Genomic DNA, 21,924 nt, shown 5'->3' on the forward strand with positions numbered 1-21,924 from the left:
TTTCAACAGATGTTATTTCATTCAGGCTTCACAACAGTTCTCCTTAAGTTCAATTCCATCTGGGATACATGCCAGCTGATAGAAAGACACCAGGGCCCCTGAACTCTCCAGACGTCCTTCCCTACGGCACTTACCCCTGATAACCGTGGGCTATTGGACGGCATGGGACTCCACTCCTTTTTTTTTTTTTTGTAATGTTTATTTATTTATTTTTTTTTTTGAGAGACAGAGAGAGATAGAGCAGGGGAGGCTCAGAGAGAGGGAGACACAGACTCTGAAGCAGGCTCCAGGCTTCGAGCTGTCAGCACAGAGCCCAATATGGGGCTTGAACCCACGAACCGTGAGATCATGACCTGGGCCAAAGCCGGACGCTTAACCGACTGAGCCACCCAGGTGCCCCTTCACTCCTTTTATAGTTGAGGAAACTCAGTCTCAGAGGGAGGAAATGGCTTTGCCAAAGGCATACAGCTTGTCAGTTACACAGTTCGGATCGAAGGCCAGCCTTTCCTTTTACTAAATTTCCACTACTCGACAAATCATAAGATTCTAGGACTTGAATAAGCAGATACAATACCAAAAAGGCATTTCCTGTGAGGGAAATAATATGAGCTAATTGTGTTAGACTAAGACGAGAATGGGTAAAAGCAGAGAGGACGATGGACTCATTTTTGTTGCTTAAGAAAATATATGTGCAGGCGCACAAGCTACAAGACCACTGGTCTAGTCTTCAAAAATACAAGTAATGGCAATAAAAGTGGGAGACTGTTCTAGATTAAAAAGGACTACGGAGACAGAACCAAACGCAATCAATGCATTTTGATTAGATCTTTGTTCAAAATAACAAAATGCTATAAGAAAAAATCCCAACGATTCAAGACATTTTGGGGAGTGCCGGGCTGGCTTAGTCAGCAGCGCATGCGACTCCTGGTCTTGGGGTCATGAGTTTGAGCCCCACTTTGGGCATAGAGATTACTTTAAAAAAAGGCATTTTTGGGTCAATTGGGGAAACTCAACTATGACTTAAATTCCAGCACCCCAATGAAATATGACGTGGTCTGTGGATAAAATGAACCTCATCCTCACAGGAGGAAAATATGAACATTTCTAACAGACACAAATGTTTGCTATTCTTTGAGTAATGGAGTAACAGGAGCAGACAGGTACAACCTGGCACCTCGTTTGACACTCCCATTTTCAGGTGAGGAAACTGAGGCGCAGAGAGGTCACGTGATGCGCTCTTGCCTGCACAGCTATTGGAACTACTATAACTCAGGTCTCCCAGACTCTCCCTCTTCGAGAGGGCAGCTTCGTAAAAGACCAAAGAAACGGCCCTTATTCAGAAAACAGAACTGAGGAACAGAGTAGGAGAGGCTAGAAGTAGGAAAACTAGTTTCTAAGATGTGATTCTTGTCAACCAGTGGATAAACAGGCAGAAATCCAGCTGAAGGCTGTATTTTCCAAACTTCCAATACTAAAAGTCACCTACAGCACTGCTTAGAACAATAGATTCTACACCCCAGTCCCGAATTTCTGTGAGATTCCACAGGAACTACCAAATATAAAATACAGTTCCATCACCCCTTCCTTAGAAGTCAGATAGGTTTCATATTTCAAAATCAGCCTGATATTGAAAATCCCTGCATGTACCATGTTTATGTTACACCCCCAGCAGGGTCTAAGGCAATATCCCCAAATCAAGCACGTTAATATTTCTGCAGCAAAACTTAAAACAATTCACACTGAAGCAAATAAAATCTAAAAATAGCTACATGGCTATCAGTTCAAGTCTGTCTTTTTTTTTTAATTTTTAAATATTTTTATTTATTTCTGAGAGACAGAGAGAGACAGCACGAGCAGGGGAGGGTCAGAGAGAGAGGAGTCACAGAATCTGAACCAGGCTCCAGGCTCTGAGCTGTCGGCACAGAGTCTGATGCAGGGCTGGAACCCATGAACCGTGAGATCATGACGTGATCCGAAGCCGGACGCTTAACCGACTGAGCCACCCAGAAGCCCCAAGTCTGTCTTTTTTAAGAAGGTTTTTTTTTAAACGTTTATTTATTTTGAGAGCGAGAGAGAACACGCAAGAGTGCACATGTAAGGGCAGAGAAAGAGCGGGCGAGAGAGCAAATCCCAAGCAGGTCCTCGCAGTCAGCGCAGAGCCCAACGTGGGGCTTGAACCCACGAACTGTGAGATCATGACCTGAGCCGAAACCGGGACTTGGATGCTTGACCAACTGAGCCGCCCAGGTGCCCCTCTAACAGTGTCGTTTATCGTCGTGCGGATTATTCTAGTCCCGGGAGGGCTCCACTTGCTAAAAGTGCAGACGTCAAAGCATGCACCGATCCCCACCCCACACTTACCTCGAGTTGTGACTGGTTTTAGGAACATTCTGTACAGGCTTCACCTTGAGCACTGCAGAGCATATTGTTCCAGTCGCTTCTTAGAGAAAGTACTAGAGCTACTCAGTTCCGTGGTTGCCATTCTACATGGGCCGCAATGCCGCACTCACAGTTAGCTCGACGCCGCCACCCGGCGTGAGGCAGGGAGGGGCCCTCTCTGCGCCGGCACCTTCGGGAGGATTCGGGCGCAATGGTCAAGGCAGCAGGAGCCAAGGCGGCCCCTTAGTCTTTTGAGTAAAGACTGCTGGTAGCAATACGAGGGGAGGAAAGAAAGGGAGGAGAATACGACATTGTTCAGATCTTTGCTCAGATGATGTGCTTCTGTGCAGGTCTGGCCCACAGCCGCGTGGGACAGACCAGATCCACACGGTGAGGGACTTGTCACCCTCTCCCCTTAATGAGAAGGATGGGGGGATTCTGGTGATGAGCTCAATTTCACAACAACGGCTCTACGGTGGGAGGGAGTACGACAGGTCTGACGAAAAGGGAAGGCTGGTCACGGTGGAATAGTGGCCTTGCAGGGACTCAGGAAATCGTAATTTTTGTCTTCCGTTTTTCTTTTAAAGAATACTTTATTAGATACCCCACACATGTTGTGACCACACTGCATCGGTGCCCCTCTGCAAATGGAAAGTTTTCGTCAACAAAAGAGAGAGACTTGGGGGTGCCTGCGTGGCTGAGTCATTCGTGGCGCCACTTGTGGGCCTGCACCTGCGCACCCTCTCTCTCAATAAGAAACTTAAACAAACAAACAAATAAATAAAATACACTGTAAGTAACACATAACACAAGTTTAAGAAAAACATAAGACAGAAAATTCAGCAGAATAAAAGCTGATGAGCTTAACAGCCATAATCTATCTATCTAGAAGTTACGTACTGTGCCTTTATCTGTTAGTTATCAAATACACGTGGTATTTCCTATTCTTCTAAGAGATACTTGCAAGTTCAACAGAGAGGGTATTCTCAGAGAAGTCACACTCCTGGCAATCTCAAGCAAAGATGGACGTGACCATGGAAGCAAAACCGTGTCTCCAAGCTGCAAAATTACAGTGGGCGAAGTCTCCAATTCCTCTATCTCAAGACCTCAAACGGAGAGGCTCCTCAATCCATAGCCACACTTCTCCTGCTTTCTAACTCACAAAAGAGGAAGCGATTAGAAGCTGCGGTATTGGAGGCAAGTACCCTGACAGCAGCTAGAAGTAAAACTGATGGAAAAATTGAGCATGTTCAGAAGATATGCTGTTATTATGGCCCAGAAAAGTCACTGACAGGCCCAGGGACAACCTTAAATGATAATAACAAAAAACCTGGAATAGTCTAAACAGGCATCATATTAATAACAGTAAGGTAAGTTTCATTTGAGAAAAATCTATCTTTTAAAAATGTGACTCATGGGACACTTGGCTGGCTCAGTCAGAAGAGCAAGTGACTCGATCTTGAAGTCATGAGTTCGAGCCCCAGGTTGGGTGTAGAGATTTAAATAAATACAACTTAAAAAAATAAAAAATAAAAAATCTGACACAGAAAACATATCTTTACAAACATACTTTTATATCAATATACGGTATCTTCCCATCGCTGAAAGACACAGCTACCAAAGCTCAGTGAAGACGAAACATAAAGTGAATAGATCGATGTCTGTTAAAGAAACTGAATTTACGGTTTAAAAGCCTTCCGACAAGGAAAAACTCCAGTCTCAAATGGCATTCACTGGTGAATTCTACGAAGCATTTAATAAAAAATCATAACAATTCAATGCCAACTCTTCTAGAAAAATTGCAGAAGAGGAATAACATTGAGCAGTCTAGCATACATGCAATGGGATTTGTCAGGAGGAAGGGGAAGACAGGAAAAAACCTGAATAATGGCCAAAATTTTACCAAACTTTTATTAAAACTATAAACTTGTATATCTAAGACTGGCGCAAACCCCAAGCAAAAGAAACTACAACAAAATTCAACACAATCATCAAACTGCTTAGAACCAATGACAAAGAGAAAACTGTGGAAGCAGCCAGATTAAAAAAAGACATTATGTAAAGAGGAACAAAGATTACAGCAGACTTCTCTTTGAAATTAACACATGCCAGAAGTCACTGAAGCAACATCTTAAAAGCACTAAAAGGAAAACCATGAACCTAAAATTCTATACCTGAGAAATTTCTTTCAAAAATGAAGGCAAAATAAAACCTTTCAAACATACAAAAATTAAAAAATACTCCTTTCTCAAAATTTTTTTCCAGTTTATTTATTTATTTTGAGAGAGAGAGAGAAAGAGAGAGACAGCATGAGTGGGGGAAGGGCAGAGAGAAGGAGGGAGAGAGAGAGAGAAAGAGAGAGAGAGAGAGAGAGAGAGAGAGAGAGAGAGAGAGAGAGAATGAATCCCAAGCAGGCTCCACGGTACCACCACAGAGCCTGGTGAAGGGCTCAAACCCATGAAGCCATGAACTAAGCCAAAACCAAGAGTTGATTACTTAAACCGACAGAGCCACCCAGGAGCCCCTAAAATATACTTCTTGATCATGAGCAGACCTACACCACAAAAAATGTTTTAAAAAAGTCCTCTAGGCAAAAATATCAGTTCCTCAAAAAATTAAAAATAGAACTACCTTACGACCCAGCAATTGCATTAGTAGGTATTTATCTAAAGGATACAGGGGTGCTGTTTTGAAGGCGCACATGCACCCCAATGTTTACAGCAGCGCTATCAACGATAGCCAAAGTATGGAAGGAGCCCAAGTGTCCACTGACAGATGAATGGATAAAGAAGATGTGGTGCATACACAACAGAGTATTACTCGGTAATCAAAAAGAATGAAATCTTGCCATTTGCAACAACATGGATGGAACTACAGTGTATTATACTAAGCCGAATCAGTCAGAGAAAGACAAATATATGACTTCACTCATATGTGGAAATTAAGGTACAAAACAGATGAACATAAGGGAAGGGAAACAATAGGGAGGGGGACAAAACACAAGAGACTCGTACATACAGAGAACAAACTGAGGGTTGAGGGAGGGGTTATGGGTGGGGGGACGGGCTAACCAGGTGAGGGGCACTAAGGAGGTCACTTGCTGGGATGAGCACTGGGTGTGAGTTATATGTAGGGAATGAATCACCGGATTCTACTCCTGAAATCATTATTGTACCATATGATAACTTGGAGGTAAGTTAAAAAGTAAAAAATAAATAAATAAATAAATAAAATTTTTAAAAAATAATGAAAGTCATCTAGAAAAAGTATCAAATAAAATCTAGATCTACAAAAATAAGAACAAATGTCAGTAAATACATAATACACCTTTTCTTTTTAAAACAATTTTTGTTTTGATATTTTTAGACTTTATTTCTTTTGAGAGTGCATACACTAGTGGGGGAGGGGCAGAGAGCGAGAGAGAGCGAGAGAGAGCGAGAGAGAGCATCCCAACCAGGCTCTGCGTTGTCAGTGCAGAGCTGGATGCAGGGTTCACACTCATAAAGTGTGAGATCATGACCTGGGCCAAAATCAAGAGTTGGGTGTCTAACCAAATGAGCCGCCCAGGTGTCCCTTCAAGTAAAAATTTTAAAGATAATGGATTATTTAAGGCAAACATAACAACAAAGTATTATGCCAACATATACAGAAGTAAGCTATATAACAAGAGCCCAAAGGCCAGGGGAGAGGAAATGGAAATAGATTAGTGTAATGCCCTCATACTATACGTGAAATCATACAACATAAGTTGAAGACAGGCTGAGAAGAGTTAAAAAAACATATGATAAACCTTAAAGCAAATAAACAAATAATGTATGCCTAACAAGTTAACAAAGGAATAAAATGGAAACTAAAAAAAAAAAAAGATACCCCACACAACTCAACTAATCCAAAATAAGATGAAAAAGAGGAATGGGGAACAATAAACAAATGGGAGAAATAAAAAAATTAAGATAGAGATTTTTAAACACAATCATATTAATAATCATATAAAATATAAATGACCTGGGGCACCTGGGTGGCTCAGTCGGTTAAGCGTCCAGCCTCGGCTCAGGAGCCCCGCATCAGGCTCTGTGCTGACACCTAGCTCAGAGCCTGGAGCCTGCTTCAGATTCTGTGTCTCCTTTTCTCTCTGACCCTCCCCTGCTCGCACTGTTCCTCTCTATCTCTCAAAAAATAACTAAAAGACATTAAAATATAAATGACCTAAGTGCTATACCAATTGAATTAAAAGAAAAAAAAGCCCAATTATATGTTGCCTACAAAAAATGCACTCTAAATATAGATACAAATATTGATAATAAAAGTAAAAAGACAGGAAAACACATCACACTAATAGTAATCAAAAGAAAATTGAAGATAAGAAAGACAGATGATGGATGGATGGATGGATGGAGAGATGAACAGATGAATGGAGTATCTACATTAATATCACACAAAGCAGATTTTATAGCAAATAATATTACGAGGGATATGAGGGTCATTTCATTATGATAAAGAGGTGAGTTCACTATGAGGACATAATCCTAAACATCTATGCAACTAATAACTTAGCTTCAAAATACAGGAAGCAAATACAGAACTATAAGGAGAAATAGACAAATCCAAAGTTATAAATTAAAAAATTTAAAATCCCTCTATCAATAACTGATATAGCAAAAAGGAAGAAAAGCAAGAAGAATAGAGAAAATTTGAACATCACTTCCAACCAATCTGACCTAATCAATACTTACAGAACATTCTGCCCGGTAACAGCACTTACACATTCCTTTTAAGTATACATAGAAAGTTTACCAAGATAGATCATAGTCAGGACCACAAAAAAAGTCTTAATAAATAGAAAAGGATTTTAATTATGCCACGTGTATTTCTCTAATCACGATATTATGAAAACAGAAATAAATAACAGAAAGGTATCTGAAAACTCCCTCTGATATTTCAAAATCAAAGAACCAGCTTCTAAATAACCCATGGTAAAAGAAGAACTCAAAAAATAAACTGAAAGTATTTTGAACTGGATAAAAATGGAAATATATCAAAATCTGTGGGATGCACCTAAAATACTACATAGATGAATTTTATAGCAGTACAAATAAAATAGAAAAGTCTCAAATTATATGTTGTATTTTTGTTTACACAGTTCAAAATATTTCATAATTTCTCTTGTGATTCTCCTTTGACTCATGGGTTATTTAGAAACTATTTAATTTCCAAATATTTGTGAATTTCCTAAAGTAAGCTTCTACCTTAAAACACTAGGAAAAGCAAATGAAACCCAAAGTAACTCACAGAAAGTAAATACTAAAAATAAGAGGAGAAATAAATGAAAGAGAAGACAGGAAAACAATACGGAAAATCAATCAAACCAAAAGCTAGCTCCTCAAGAAGATCAATTAGCCAGACTAATCAGGAAAAAGCGGGGGGTGGTTGGAGGGAGGTAGGATATGGATTACTAGTATTAGGAAGGAATGAGAGATGAATATCTATTCGTTTGTATTAATATACAAACATTATAGGGATATAAGTATTATGAATACCTTTATGCCAATATATTTCCAATTCCTTGAAAGACACAAGTTACCAACACTCACTGAAGAAAAATAACTTCAATGGATTCATATCTATTAAAGAAATTGAATTTATGGTTTAAAAATCCCAAAAAGAAAAACTCCAGGCTTAAATGGCATTCACTGGTGAATTCTACCAAGCACTTAGTGAAAAAATCATGAACAATTCTATGCTAACTCTCCCAGAAAATCACAGAAGAGGGAATACTCCCCAATTCATTCTATGAGGCCAGCATTACCAAACCAGACCAAAGACGTTATGAGAAAACTACTAAACAGGGGTGCCTGGGTGGCTCAGTTGGTTAAGAGACCAGCTCTTGGTCTTGGCTGTCAGGATTCCGTAGTTCATGAGCCCGAGTCCCTGCTGGGCTCCACACTGACAGCACACAGCCTGCTTAGATTCTCTCTCCCACTCTCAGCCCGTCTCCCATGCGTGCGTACTCTCCCTCTCAAAATAAACTTTAAAAGAAACCAGCTTTTTAGATTTTTTAAATGTTTAGTTCTTTATTTTGAATGAGAGACAGAGAGTGTATGGGGAGAGCCAGACAGAGGGGGACAGAGGATCCAAAGCAGGCTCACACGGAAAGTAGTGAGCACACCGGATGTGGGGCTCAAACTTACCAACCATGAGATCATGACCTGAGAAGTCAGGGTGCGCAACGGAATGAGCCACCCAGGCACCACTCCCCTCCGAAAGAATTGTTTGTTTGTTTTTTAAAGAAAACTACTGAATAGATCGTGGATATCGATATAAAAATTATGCGCAACATTTTAGCAAATCAGATCCAACAATACATACTGCATACCCACGTAGGATTTATTCCAAGATAAAAAGTTTGAGTCTTCAATATTCCTTCCTCAATAGTTGCTAGAACAACACAGATAATCGTCAATGATATAAAAAAATTGAATACCATCAACCAACTAAACATTTATAGAACACTCTGCCCAAGAGAGCAGAATACACATTCTTTTCAAACACATGAAACATTCTCCAGAGATTCAGTCCTTGGTAAATTTAAAAAAAGCCTCAATTTTTAAAAGACTGTAATCACACAAACTATGTTCTCCAACCACAATGGAATTAAATTAGAAATCAGCACAGAAAGAAATGTGGAAAATCCATAGATATTTGGAAATTAAACATTTTTCTAAAATAACCCGTGGGTCAGAAGGAAATCATAAAACACTGTGAGAACTGAGTGTAAACAAAAACACAGTACATCAAAATTTATGGATTGTAGCTCAAGCACTGCTTGGAAGGAGATTTATAGCTTTAAATACATATATTAGAAAAGATCTTAAATCGATAACCCAAGATTCCACTTTAACAGACCAGACAAAGATAGCAAACTAAACACAAAGCAACTGGGGAAGGAAATACAGTTTAGAGCATAAATCAACGAGACAGAAAAATATATAAATAAACAAATCAATAAAAGTCAAATTCATAGAGATAGAAAGTAGAAGGATAATTGCCAGGGAAGGGGGCGAGGGGAGAACAGGGAGTTTTTAATGAGCACAGAATTTTAATTTTACAAGACAGAGTCCTGGAAATTGGCTGTACATCAATGTTAACGTACCTAACACCACTGAACTCTACGCTTTTTTTTTTTAAGTAGGCTCCATGCCTACCATGTGGGGCTTGAACTCACAACACTAAGATCAAGACCTGAGCTGAGATCAGGAGTCGGCTGCTTAACCAACTGAGCCACCCAGGCACCCTGACTGAACTCTACACTTAAAAACTGGTTGAGTCTGGGGCACCTGGGTGGCTCAGTTGGTTGAGCAGCAGACTCTTGATCTCAGCTCAGGTCAAGATCTCACAGTTCTTGAGTTTGAGCGCTCCATCAGGCTCTGTGCTGACAGCCTGGAGCATGGTTGCGATTCTTTCTCTCCCTCTCTCTCTGCCCCTCCCTTGCTCATGTGTGCGCGCTCTCGAAAATAAATATACATTTTAAGAAATGGATGAGTCAATAAATTTTGTGTATTTTATCACAATTTTTAAAAGTACGCTAAATGAAAGTAGCCAGCTGCAAAAGACTACATTTTGTAGGATTCTGTTTATATTAAGTATCCAGCTAAAGTCAATCATGAGAGACCGAGAGCAGAGCAGAGGTTGCTGGCGCAGGCCTGGGCGTGGGGACAGGAATCAAGTGTAAAAGAAGACAGAGGGTCTTTCTGGGCCTCTGGAAATCTTCTAAAACTGGATTGTAGTGATGGTCGTAGGACTCTATGCATTTACTGAAAGACATGAATTGTACACTTCAAATGGGTGAATTTTATAAATTATGTCAATAAAGGGTTGTTGTTGTTCTTTAAAGCACAAGCACATAAAATAGAAGCAAAGAGAGTAGGAAAGGCCTCCCAGTAAAAGGGGTCTTAGTTAACTGACCTGAAATCCAGAAGCTATGAAGAAAACCTAGGTAAATGTAACTACCAAAACAAAATAAAAAAGCAAACAATAACCAAAAAAATCCCACAACTATGCAAGGCAAATTATACCTAAAGTCAAAAGGCAAATGATAAACTATGAGGAAGTTTTCACCAGATAGATATATATCCAAAAGACGAATCTTCCTAGAAACAGCTCCTAGCACTCAGTGAGAGAATAACTCAAAAAGGAAAATAGGTAAAGGATTATGAACTGCCAGTTCACGGAAAAAGAAGTAAAAACCACTCCAAAATCATATGAAAATATGCTCAACCAAACTCATAAAAAGGGAAAATAAAGAAAATTATTCTGAGATACCACTCTTCACTTACTAGAATGACAAAAATCTAAAAGTCTGGAAACACAATGCTGGCAAAGCTACAGGAAAAAGTCACTTCCCCTTTTAAAATTTTTGAACAATGTAAATATAATACCTAAACTGTTCATTATTCCAGTATAAGGGGGGGAAGGGTGAGCCCATAACCTTATTTCAACTACCGCGCTTGTCTTTCTGAGGCATTTGGCACTTGGTTAACTTTCTTATCACCCACTTATCCCTGGGTTTGTTGGGCCAGACCCCGAAATACAGCTGTTCGAGGATCCCGTCTTTGCCCCTTTCCTGCCCCGTCTGCACGCAATCTTCTCTCCACGGCTTCAGTGACAACACATATGCTGATGAAACCTCAGACTCTTCATTTCACACCACTTATACCCTCTAAGTAAATATATTCAGTTCCCTTCTGAAAATCACCCATGTCCAAAGCTGAACTCGACCTTTTCCCTCAAATCCTTTCCTCCTTCCATGCTCTCAGTGTGGTGCCAACATCCGCCCTGGGCCTCCAGAGTTCACCCCCCCACCTCTCCTGCCCAGCCCGTTGGCTTCACTCCTGTGGCTACTGCCTGAATTCAGGTCTCATTTCCTCTCAGACTATGAAAATAATCTGACAGTTCTACTTCTAGACTTGCATCCATGTAATTCATCTGCCTACATATTGTTTTTATAAAGTAAAAACAGAATTACTGTACTATCTGCTCCAAATTTTTTCTCACAACTTACCAAGTCTGAACTCCTCAGTATACAAGGCCTTCCATGATTTGGGTCCTGCTGACCAACCTTATTTCTTGCTACAAGTGATATTCCAGGCCCATAACCATAAACATAAACTAGCTTATAACGCTATAATCACAGGCCCTTAACAATGTTACTACATGTAGCAATAAGCAAAACTAAAAGGCATATATCCTTACTAAGTCTGAATGATGAAAAAAAGGTTGGGTACCCTGTCTCAGCAAGACAAACATCGGCTTCTAGCCAACATCAATTTGAAAGAGACTCACTGCATGTTTTTCTGACAATTTCCTGTCTCTGAGAACTCCTGCAGGTATGCTTCTGGTGACAAGGCCTACTTGAGGGCTACATCAATTCTAGAGCTTCCTATCATAATCTAGTCCATGGGGACTTTGATCAGCCCTCTATTTGAGTAAACCTGTTTACTATATTGATGCAATCGTGCTGACTGGACTTGGTAGTTGAACCTCGTGACCTAGATCCCTTGGTAAAACATACAAATGGCCAGAATGTGGGAATAAATCCCACAAAAGTTCCCCTCCTGATGAAAATTCTTGGTGTCCAGTGGTCCCTGCTAAGATACTCCTCCAAGACGAAGGGTAAGTTACTGCATCTGGTTCCTGAGACCACTAAGAAGCCTAAAGCCTCGTGGGCCTCTTTGGATTTTGGAGACAACATATACCTCATGTGGGCGAGCTACTCCAACTCTCCGTATCGAGTAAACCCATTTTGAGCCCATTTTGAGCAGGGCTCCACAACAGGTCCAAGCTGCCATGAAAGCTGTCCTAGCAACTGGGCCAGAAGACTCAGATGATGACTGAAGTATTTGTGACAGCCAGGGAGCCTCTGGCCGATAATCTCTATGGGCTGACGACAGCACACACCTTTGGTTGCTACTGAGTTCTAGCAGAGCCCAAACACTCGAGCATGGGTCACCAAGTTACCATGTGACCTGAACTCCCCAGCTTGAACTGCCAAGCAAGCCATGAGGTTGGGCATTCACCCAGTACTCCACCATCGAGCGGATGTGGTCTACTTAAGATTGGGCTCGAGCAGGCCCTGAAGACACAACAGTACGAGCAAGTGACTCACATACTCATGGCTCCTACTCGGGTTACACTGCTTCACTTCTCTCAGCTCACACCTACTGCCTCACGGGGCGCTCCCTTTGACCCGCTGACTAAGGAAGACTTTGGGCCTGGGTTTTAGATGGGTCTACACGAAACATCTAGCACCAACTGACAACGGCCGGCTGTGGCACAGCACACCCATGCAGGGTTGGCCATGAGGGGTTGTGATGAAGGGAAATCCCCCCAGTGGGCAGAACTTTGAGTGACAGACGTTGCTCATTTTGCCTGGAGGGAGAGATGGCCGCAGGTGTGGATTTACACCCATTCATAAGTGACTAGCAGTGTGGCTGGATGGCCGGGGACTGGAAGGGACACTATTGAAAGGCCAGAGACACGAGATCTGAGTAAGTGGTATATTGAAGGAGCTCTCCAAGTAGGTACTTAGAATGTGAAGATGTCTGTGTCCCATAAAACGTTCAACAAAGAATTACATCAGAGAGAAGTCTTTTTATTTATTTATTTTTTTGAGAGAGAGAGGGGGGCAGAAAGAATCCCAAGCATGATCCGCACTGTCAGCACAGAGCACAACACTGGGCTCCATCTCACCAACTGTGAGATCATGACCTGAGCCGAGATCAAGAGTTGGACACTTAACCAACTGAGCCACCCAGGTGCCCCTGCAGAGGGGTTATCTTAATAATCGGTTAAATAGTGCTCTCTTTGGCAGCACAAACTAAAATAATCTGTTAAATGAAATTACCAACGCTCTGGGTGCCAGTCAGCCCCCTTCCCCAGCTACCCTCGTCTTGCCCGATGGACTCACGATCCAAGTTGCTGTCTGCGGCAGCCACGCTGAAGGTTAGCAATGTGGACTTTCACTCACCAAAACCAATTTGGTTCTGGCCAGTGATGAGTGCCTACTCTGCCAACAGCAAAAAAATCAACAACGATACCATTCCTGACGCTGGTTTACTTCTGTCATGGGAGGGGGAGCAATTCATCCTTACTAGATTGTATTCTCGATGTGGGTCTGTCTTCCCTCTCCTTGGTATTTCTGTCAAAACCACCATCAGGGAACTTACAGAGTCCCTTAGTCCCTCGTCATGGTATTCCACACAACACTGCTTGTGACCAGGGAACCTAGTTTACGGATAAAGCACAGCAGCGGGCGTGTGGGTCATGGAATTCACTGGTCTCAGTAGGTCTCCCGCCATCTTGAAGTGGCTGGCCGGAAATAACAGTGGGACAGCAGGCCAGTTATCAGTGTACTGTCTCTGAGCTCCAAATCCATCCTGGTGTTACTGAACAAATCCTCCTTTTCCAACTGGCTCAGTCAAGCTTGGATTTATTAACAAGAGGCCTGAGAGGGCCATGCAAAGCGATGAGGGAAGGCGCTTCTCTTCTCCGTCTCATGGCTTTATTTCACACGGTAGTGTGGGATCGGAGCGGGTCTGCTAGTGTTCAGTCACTGACCCTTCCAGACTGGTTCCTGCCCACATGATCTCTGGCGAACTTCTCAGCCTCCCAGCTGCAGCTCACTGCTCCGGCAAACGTCACTGCCATGGCCGACTGCACGGCCCTGCGGAGCCACACCCTCTCAGAAGAGGTCTTGGATCTCAGGCTTGGGAGGGGAGATGGAGTAAGGCGTGTTCTCATTTCTTTCCTTGTTCACCCCCTCATCCTAGAGGGTACAGCTGTTTCCTGCATATGCAGTTTCTGAACTTCCTCCGAGTGCTCTCTTACCCATTTTCAGGAGTTGAGCATCTTTTACTAGTTAACAATTCTTTATATTAAACTTTGCCCAGTTCAGTTACTGGGATGGCTTCCGCCTTCTGAGGCCCCTCGCCGTGGCACTCCGCGAGGCTGGGGTAACGTCTGACGCCCTCCGGTGCGAGGTATGTGCTCGGAACCAGCAACCACCACAGGAGGTGACTTCTTCCACAGGTACTCCTCGCTTGTCCAGAATAAAAGGATGCGGATGGGAGTGAGCTCTCTCACTCTCACCCCTAATAATCTGCTAGTGAAATTTCTGCTTTCCATTCTCACGACTCTGGATTCTGCGCGCGTAGACACTTCCTTCCCCCCAGGAGGTCTCCTTCCATCAGGGGACACAATGCTTGCATTAAGCTGGAAGTTGAGCCTACTATCTGGCTGCTTTGGGCCCCTGAGGCCGGTGAACCAAATGCAAAGAATAGGGGGTTACTTATTGTCCAGGGTGACTGATCCTGACTGTCTGGAAAAAATAGGGTTGTTTCTACATAATGAGGGAGGTGAGTAACAGGCCTACAGAATCCTGGACTATACAGAGAAGGTTCTTAGTGCTCCTCTGCCCTGTGATAAAAGTTAGTGAAAATGACAACAATCCAATTCAGGCAGGACTACTCTTGACATTAGCCCTTCAGTAACGAAGTTTGCGTCACTCCACTGGGCAAGAAACCACGGCCAACTTAGGTTCCTGCTGAGAAAAGAGGACTATGGAATGGAAGAGAGAATCCGGCTACAACCACGTGAACAACTGCAAAAACAAAGGCTCGCTACGTATTAGACAGAAGCATAATTTTGTTTTATTTGAAAAGTTAAACACAAGCTGCCTGGGTGGCTCGGTGGGTCAAGTGTCCAACTTCGGCTCAGGTCATGATCTCACAGCTTGTGAGTTCGAGCCCCGCATCAGGCTCTCTGCTGTCAGCGGGGCTCTCTGCAGTCAGTGCAGAGCCCGCTTTGGCTTTGTATCCTCTGTCTCCCTCTCTCTCTCTGCCCTTCCCTCCTCCCTCTTTTTCTCTCTGAAATAAATAAACATTGAAAGAAAAATTAAATACAATTAGAAGATGTGTGTATAGTTGCCGAGTTGACAAAGGGAAGACTACAGGAGTTTTGTACTCTGCCAACTTGGATAAGCTAGAACCAGGCATCCCCGAGTCCCCTCTCCAGGGCTCTGAGTTAAAGTTGGCCAAAAAAAGAAATGTGGCCAAGATCCAGAAGGTCAAAAGGAGAGACCTGCTATCATGCTGAAGGTCACTGTGGTTAGAGGTGGTGAGAAACGAAGGCCTGGCTGAATCCAGTTTGTCCTTGCTCCCTTCGCTCCCACGTCGGCTCTGCTGGCTGACCGACAGAGACGAGAGGTAGGAGCAACCGCCTTCCACACATCGCACCTTCTACTCTCCTTTGTGTGGTCCCCATCCATCAGCCAGGTGTGGACTCCAGCCCCAGATGCCATGGCAAGCTTGGATTTGTCCACCCATGATAGTGCTGGTTAGTGACCGCTCTCTGATTCACCATGTCTCAGTATTAATTTTTTTTTAATATTTATTTTTGACAGAGAGACAGAGCACAAGCAGGGGAGGGGGCAGAGAGGGAGACACAGAATCCAAAGCAGGCTCCAGGCTCTGAGATGTCAGCACAGAGCCCGATGTGGGGCTCGAGCCCATGAACAAAGATTACAACCTGAGCCGAAGTTGGCCGCTTAACCAACTAAATCACTCAAGCGCCCCTGATGTTAGTATTTCACACTGAAACCCAGCAACTAACTACTGAATGTGGACACTTTGTCAGTAACATTTTCCTGATTCTAATATGAGTTTTCAAAAATCTGGAGAGATCTGTCCTCTGTGCTGTATAAACTTCCTATTTGCTGCACACTTACTCATATTAAGTCGAACACCAAGAAAAATCTCCTTGGTTTCTGTGTGCCTCATTGTAGGGCCAATTAATTTAAACAAAAATTATCACAGATATCTAGAATTCAATCAAATATCATTACAACAGCCATTAGGAGTTGAGTGACCCTAAGAGATATGAAGAAAAAAAAGACCTAAGATCTTTAGATTTAGGCAAGAAGACCTACAAATAATTGAAACCCAAAGAAATGCAAAACTCAATCAAGTAATATAAGAGGCCTAAGGAAGAGCTAATAAGCAAATTCTGTGAAAGTTGGACCAATCCCATCAGGGTTCAAATGGATGTAGTCACATCTTGGCCAATACACTCTGGTCATTAAGAATTCTTGGCAAGCAGAGGGAAACCCCCAAATTTTACATGTGAAAAGAACACGAAAGTTATTTTGCATGACATACTTATTTTCTTAGTGGGTAAACAACTTTTGACCCAAGTAAAATTTATAATTAAGAACAAGAATTCTTAAAGAAAATTATGTATAGTGTTAATATTTTTATGTTAAAAACTCTGTGCAGCAGCGCCTGGGTGGCTCAGTCGGTTGAGCCTCCAACTTCGGCTCAGGTCAGATCTCACGTTCGTGGGTTCGAGCCCCGTGTCAGGCTCTGTGCTGACAGCTAGCTCAGAGCCTGGAGCCTGCTTCAGGTTCTGTGCCTCCTTCTCTCTCTACTCCTCCCCCTCTCATGCTCTGTCTCTCTCTGTATCAAAACAAAACAAAACAAAACAAAACTCTGTGCATACTTCATATTTTAAGTATTTATAAAATTTAAGAGAATATGTCCCATTAAAGTCACAGGTCAGGTTTGCAGTTCCAATTTGTAAAGTATAATCAAGTGTTGTAGACTTATTATTTTAAGCAGAAAGTTTACTATTTGTACAGTGCTGAAACATTTCAGAGAATTTACATAGTCCCAGACATATACAAATTATGTAAGTATGCCGTGATGTTTGTTGAATAACCGATGTTCTTAAAAAGGAAAATTTACTTATTTATTTTGAGAGAGAGAGAGAGAGAGAGAGAGAGCGAGCGAGCGCGGGCGTGTATACACGCAAGCATAAAAGAAGAAGGGACAGAGAGGGAGAAAGAGAGAGAGTCCCAAGAAGGCTGCGCACTGACCACAGAGTCTGATGCAGGGCTTGAACCCATAAACTAAGATCATGACCTGAGATGAAACCAAGAGTCGGATGTTCACCCAACTGAGCCATTCAGGCACCCCTTAAAAAAGAAATTTTTAAATTTATAACATTTTTAAGATGTTTGTTTGTAAACTGGCCCAAATATTCAAAGTACCTTAGAATTGTCTGTTGTTTTCCTAGACTCTATTTTTTTTTAAATTTCCTAGACTTCAAATAAGATTAAGGTTTGTAAACTGATTCTAAAAGCTTAAGAACTCAGTTTTAAAATTTTAGCTTTTACAAACTGAACATTATTTTTTAAAATAAAAGATAATCCTAAATAGGCTTTTCTGGACATAAAGGCCACCTCAATGGGCATCAAAAAACTAAACTATAACCAGGGCCACCTGGCTGGCTCAGTTGGTACAACATGCAAACTTGTCTGAGCTCCACACTGGGTATGGAGATTACTTACAAATAAAATCTTAGAAAATAAAAAAAACAAAACCGGGGCGCCTGGGTGGCTCACTCAGTTAAGTGTCAGACTTCAGCTCAGGTCGTGATCTCGCGGTTCGTGGGTTCCAACCCCACACCAGGCTCTGTGCTGTCATCGTGAAGCTCCCTTCAGACCCTCCGTCTCTTTCTCTCTGCCCCTGCCCTACTCACTCACACTCTCAAAACTAAATAAAAATTTTAAAAAGGAAAACTAAAATAAAAACCCTAACCTATAACCAGCAGTGCGCGGGAGCCAATTTGCTAAATTTTCAGGAGGTCTGCAAGCTGGCTGTCGAACACAGTGTTATTAACAATGAGTACGATTAAATCACATTAAAAAAAAACAAAGATAAGAAATCATCTAAATTTATCAGTTCCTGACTATTTTACTATATTTTATCATTATCTATGTTTGTTTAAAATTTTGTTTGTTTTGAGAGAGAAAGAGCTAGAAAGCGAGCAGGGGAGGAGCAGAGAGAGTGAGAGAGAGAGAGAGAGAGAGAGAGAGAGAATGCCAAGCAGGCTGCACGCTGTCAACACAAGCCCGACGTACCCTCAAACTGTGAGATCGTGACCTGAGCTGAACCCAGATCATGATGCTCAGTCTACTGAACCACGCAGGCGCCGCTTTGTTATCTGTGTTCCTGAGATTATATTTTTCTGTTTTGTCTATAAGGTGCCTTCCTAATAACATCTCTTCCTAATTCCACATCCAGTGATGTCAGGTTAGTAACACGAAATCAGCCACGTTGGGTGTATTTATACCACAGATACAGACAAACTCTAATGATCAGGTTTTCACAGATTATAAAAAGCTGCAAGACAACAGTGATCTGATACTTTAGTAAAGGAGCTATACTCTAAAGAAGACAAAATAGTATATAACTGCTAAAAGGACTGTAGAGATCACGGAATAGTCTGGGCGAGTCCACAAAGACTCCAGAAGAAGACAAGAGGCGCTCCTACGACACTTAAGTACACAAGGTCTGAAGAGAACAATGTTCATAGAGGCAATGACATGAAATATGTGGAAAAAGTAAACTAGGACAAGATTTGAAAAGGGGAGAAATGGCAACAGTAAAATGACTGGGGCTTATTGCAGATGCCATTCTAAGGGTCCGGCCATTACCTACAAGGCAATGAGAAGCTCAAGGTTGAGGGCAGGCGTGAGGACCTTAATCTGGCAACAAGGTACAGGATTCAGGGAACGTAGTGAAACTATTTTTGGCAACTGTGAGGCAGACCAAAAAAACTGCATTACATATAACAAACCAAAGTCTTGAGTAAGGTGTTAAAAAATCAAAACCAAACGCTCAAAAAATATAAACGTCAAGTCCAAAATAAATAAATAAATAAATAAAAATCAAATATAATCAAGTTCATCAATACAAAAAGCAAATCAGTGGTTGCCAGGTGCTCGAGAGAGACCAGTCAGAAAGGGGCACAAGGGAAGCGCCTGGGCGGCTCAGTCAGTTAAGCAGCCGACGTCACAATCTCGCAGTTCATGGGTTCGAGTCCCGCATGGGGCTCTGTGCTGACAGCTCAGAGCCTGGAGCCTGCTTCTGAATCTGTGTCTCCCTCTCTCTGACCCTCCCCTGCTCATGCTCTGTTTCTGTCTCAATAATAAATAAAAAACATTTTTAAAAATTATATAGGGGCGCCTGGGTGGCTCAGTCGGTTAAGCCTCCGGCTTCGGCTCAGGTCAGATCTCATGTTCGTGGGTTCGAGCCCCGCGTCGGGCTCTGTGCTTACAGCTAGCTCAGAGCCTGGAGCCTGCTTCTGGTTCTGTGTTTCCTTCTCTCTCTGACCCTCCCCTTCTCATGCTCTGTCTCTCTCTGTATCAAAAATAAATAAAATATTAAAAAAAATTATATAAAAAAAGGAAGAAAGGGGCCCAAGGGATCTTTTGTGGGTGACAGAAATGTTCAGTTATCTTGACTGTGCTGAGCTATGTACATAACTGGAAGTTTAACAATGGTACACTTTAAATGGATCAATTTACGGTACTAAGTATTCCTCTACGAACCTGATAAGAAAAAAAGAACAATGACAACGAAAACAAATTAAGCAGACATTTGGTGATATTTAAGCATAAACGGAAAAGTTTTGCAAAGGACAGTAATTTTAGTACCGAAGAACCACCCTCGTTTCGTGTGATTAGCTCTCCGCATCTAGAGTCACTGTCAGTTCTTCCCAAATATCATCACTTGCCCTCCCCCCACGGCCATGCTATCCAGCCCTGGCCCAACCTCCCAGCAACCTCTGCGAGGCGGCTCATTTTCTTCATCAGCAGGACGGGGGGAATGTTACCCGCCTCTCAGTTAAATACAACCCATCGCACACAGCAAGAGCTCGAAATGGTTATCATTTGCCTTAGTCATTTCTTCAGAAATACTGAACTAAGTACTTCTTCAGAGATAGGTCTGTGGCACCTAGAAATTCAGATATGAAAACAGCACTGTACAAATGAGACACAAATGTTACCATACAGACACGCATTTTGTGCAACTTGAAAAGAATGATCAATTATGACGGAGGGAATTAGGAATCGTGTTTAAGAGGCGACACTGGGCTAGGAGAAGTTTGAAGCGGACCAAGGGAAGGGTACATATCCACTTCTTTAAGGGTAACTATAAATATACTGTAAAATACAAGTCCAAGAGGACATCATTAATAGTGACATGTGAGGGGCGCCTGGGTGGCTGAGTCGGTTAAAGGACCGACTCTTGATTTCCGCTCTGGTCATGATCTCCCCGTTTGTGGGTTCCAGCCCCACATCCCGTTCTACGCTGACAGCGCAGAGCCTGCTTGGGATTCTCTTTCTCTCTGCCCCTCTCCGACTCCACTCTCTTCCAAAATAAACAAATAAATATTTTTTTAAGTTAAAAAAAATAGTGACGTTAAATTCTTAAAAGCGAAATACCATAAAAAGTTCCAAGGCAAGCAAAACTAGGCTCTACAAACACACTTCGTGAAGAAGACAAAAAGGAGCAACCTTTTCTAATGACTAAATAATCACAACAGTGTCCCCAGTACCATGTGGCACAGGGCCTAGAAGTTCGAGATGGAGTAAGGTTTAAGGACAAAAGCGCAAGGTCTCAATTTCAAGATCCCTGGGCCACCACTACTGGGCAGTAAACCCGAGGATTCTGCGAGCTGCCACCTTACTGCTCCGAGGACTCCGGGGCAAGTGTTACTACTGCTCCAACGCTGAACTCTGAGGGGCTCCAGGGAAAGGCACTGCAGCCCGCCGGGCCCGGCTGCACTGGAAGGGACGCGTAGGGCTGAAAGCAGCAAGGCTGTTGGGGGGCCTACAGCCGCCCTCCCGAGCGTCCCAGAAGCCAGGAGCAGCACTGAACTGCTAAACCCAGTCGCCAGAACTGATCGGGAGTCGCTGCGATCACACAGAACACGAGTTTGCCGCCTTCCCAAGTCTAAAATAACAAGCACCCCCCAGCTCCCACTTAGAAAGCGCCCTGCGGTTTCCACTTGCTCTCCTGCCTCGTTCGCAGGCACCGAACGTGAAGCCCCGGCTTCCTACTCCGCCCCTAGCAGGCTCCGACGCAGCCGGGGGCTAAAAATAGGGGGCAGACAAAGCGACCTCTGGCCACCACACACTCCACCGAGGAAAGGAACGATCCAGGCGTCAGACCTCCTCAGGCCCTCTCCCTGGGGGCCAGAGGTCCGCCCGGCCCCGCAGCGGCATCGTCATTGAGAAGAGGGGAGCCCCGGGGAAAGGGTGGGGGGCCATCCTCACCTGCCTCTTGTTCATTCGCCGCACATCGTCCAAAAAATCTAGAGACAGCATGGCGAGGCCGGCGAGGCAGGGACACGGGCAGCGGAGAGGGCGCGATGGGACCGGCGGGCGGAACGGCTGGCACACCGGCCGGGCTCGCACAGGACAGGACCTCGCGGCGCCCGCACTTCCGCTTCCGGGGCGGGCACCGGCGCTCCCTCCCCGCGCCCGGCGCACCGCTGCGGAGAGCAGACAAAGGGACTCTCGGCTCTCCTACTGTGGCCTCCCGGCCTGGTGTCGCGGTAACAGGGCGCTCCCACTCCGGACTCGCCTGCACAGAACCTACCGGACCCCCGAGCCCGCGCTTGGCCCCCGGCCCCTAGCGGAGG

General features: G+C 43.3%; 1 protein-coding gene across 5 annotated transcripts in view; it reads right to left on the reverse strand.

Moving 5' to 3' along the window:
• SEC11A (SEC11 homolog A, signal peptidase complex subunit) overlaps positions 1–21,722 on the reverse strand; it is a 49,366-nt gene extending 27,644 nt beyond the window's left edge. For 2 of the 5 annotated variants that reach the window (XM_029950743.1, XM_029950742.1), the window contains exon 1: positions 21,557–21,722. In XM_029950743.1, the coding sequence (XP_029806603.1) occupies positions 21,557–21,607 (51 nt within the window). In that variant the 5' untranslated portion in view covers positions 21,608–21,722. The remainder of the gene's footprint in view (positions 1–21,556) is intronic. The other 3 variants (XM_029950745.1, XM_029950746.1, XM_029950744.1) reach the window with 3 other exon arrangements.
• Between the last annotated feature and the right edge of the window lie 202 nt (positions 21,723–21,924).

The sequence above is a fragment of the Suricata suricatta genome, chromosome 9 (genome assembly GCF_006229205.1).
Source record: "Suricata suricatta isolate VVHF042 chromosome 9, meerkat_22Aug2017_6uvM2_HiC, whole genome shotgun sequence".
NCBI lineage: Eukaryota > Metazoa > Chordata > Mammalia > Carnivora > Herpestidae > Suricata > Suricata suricatta.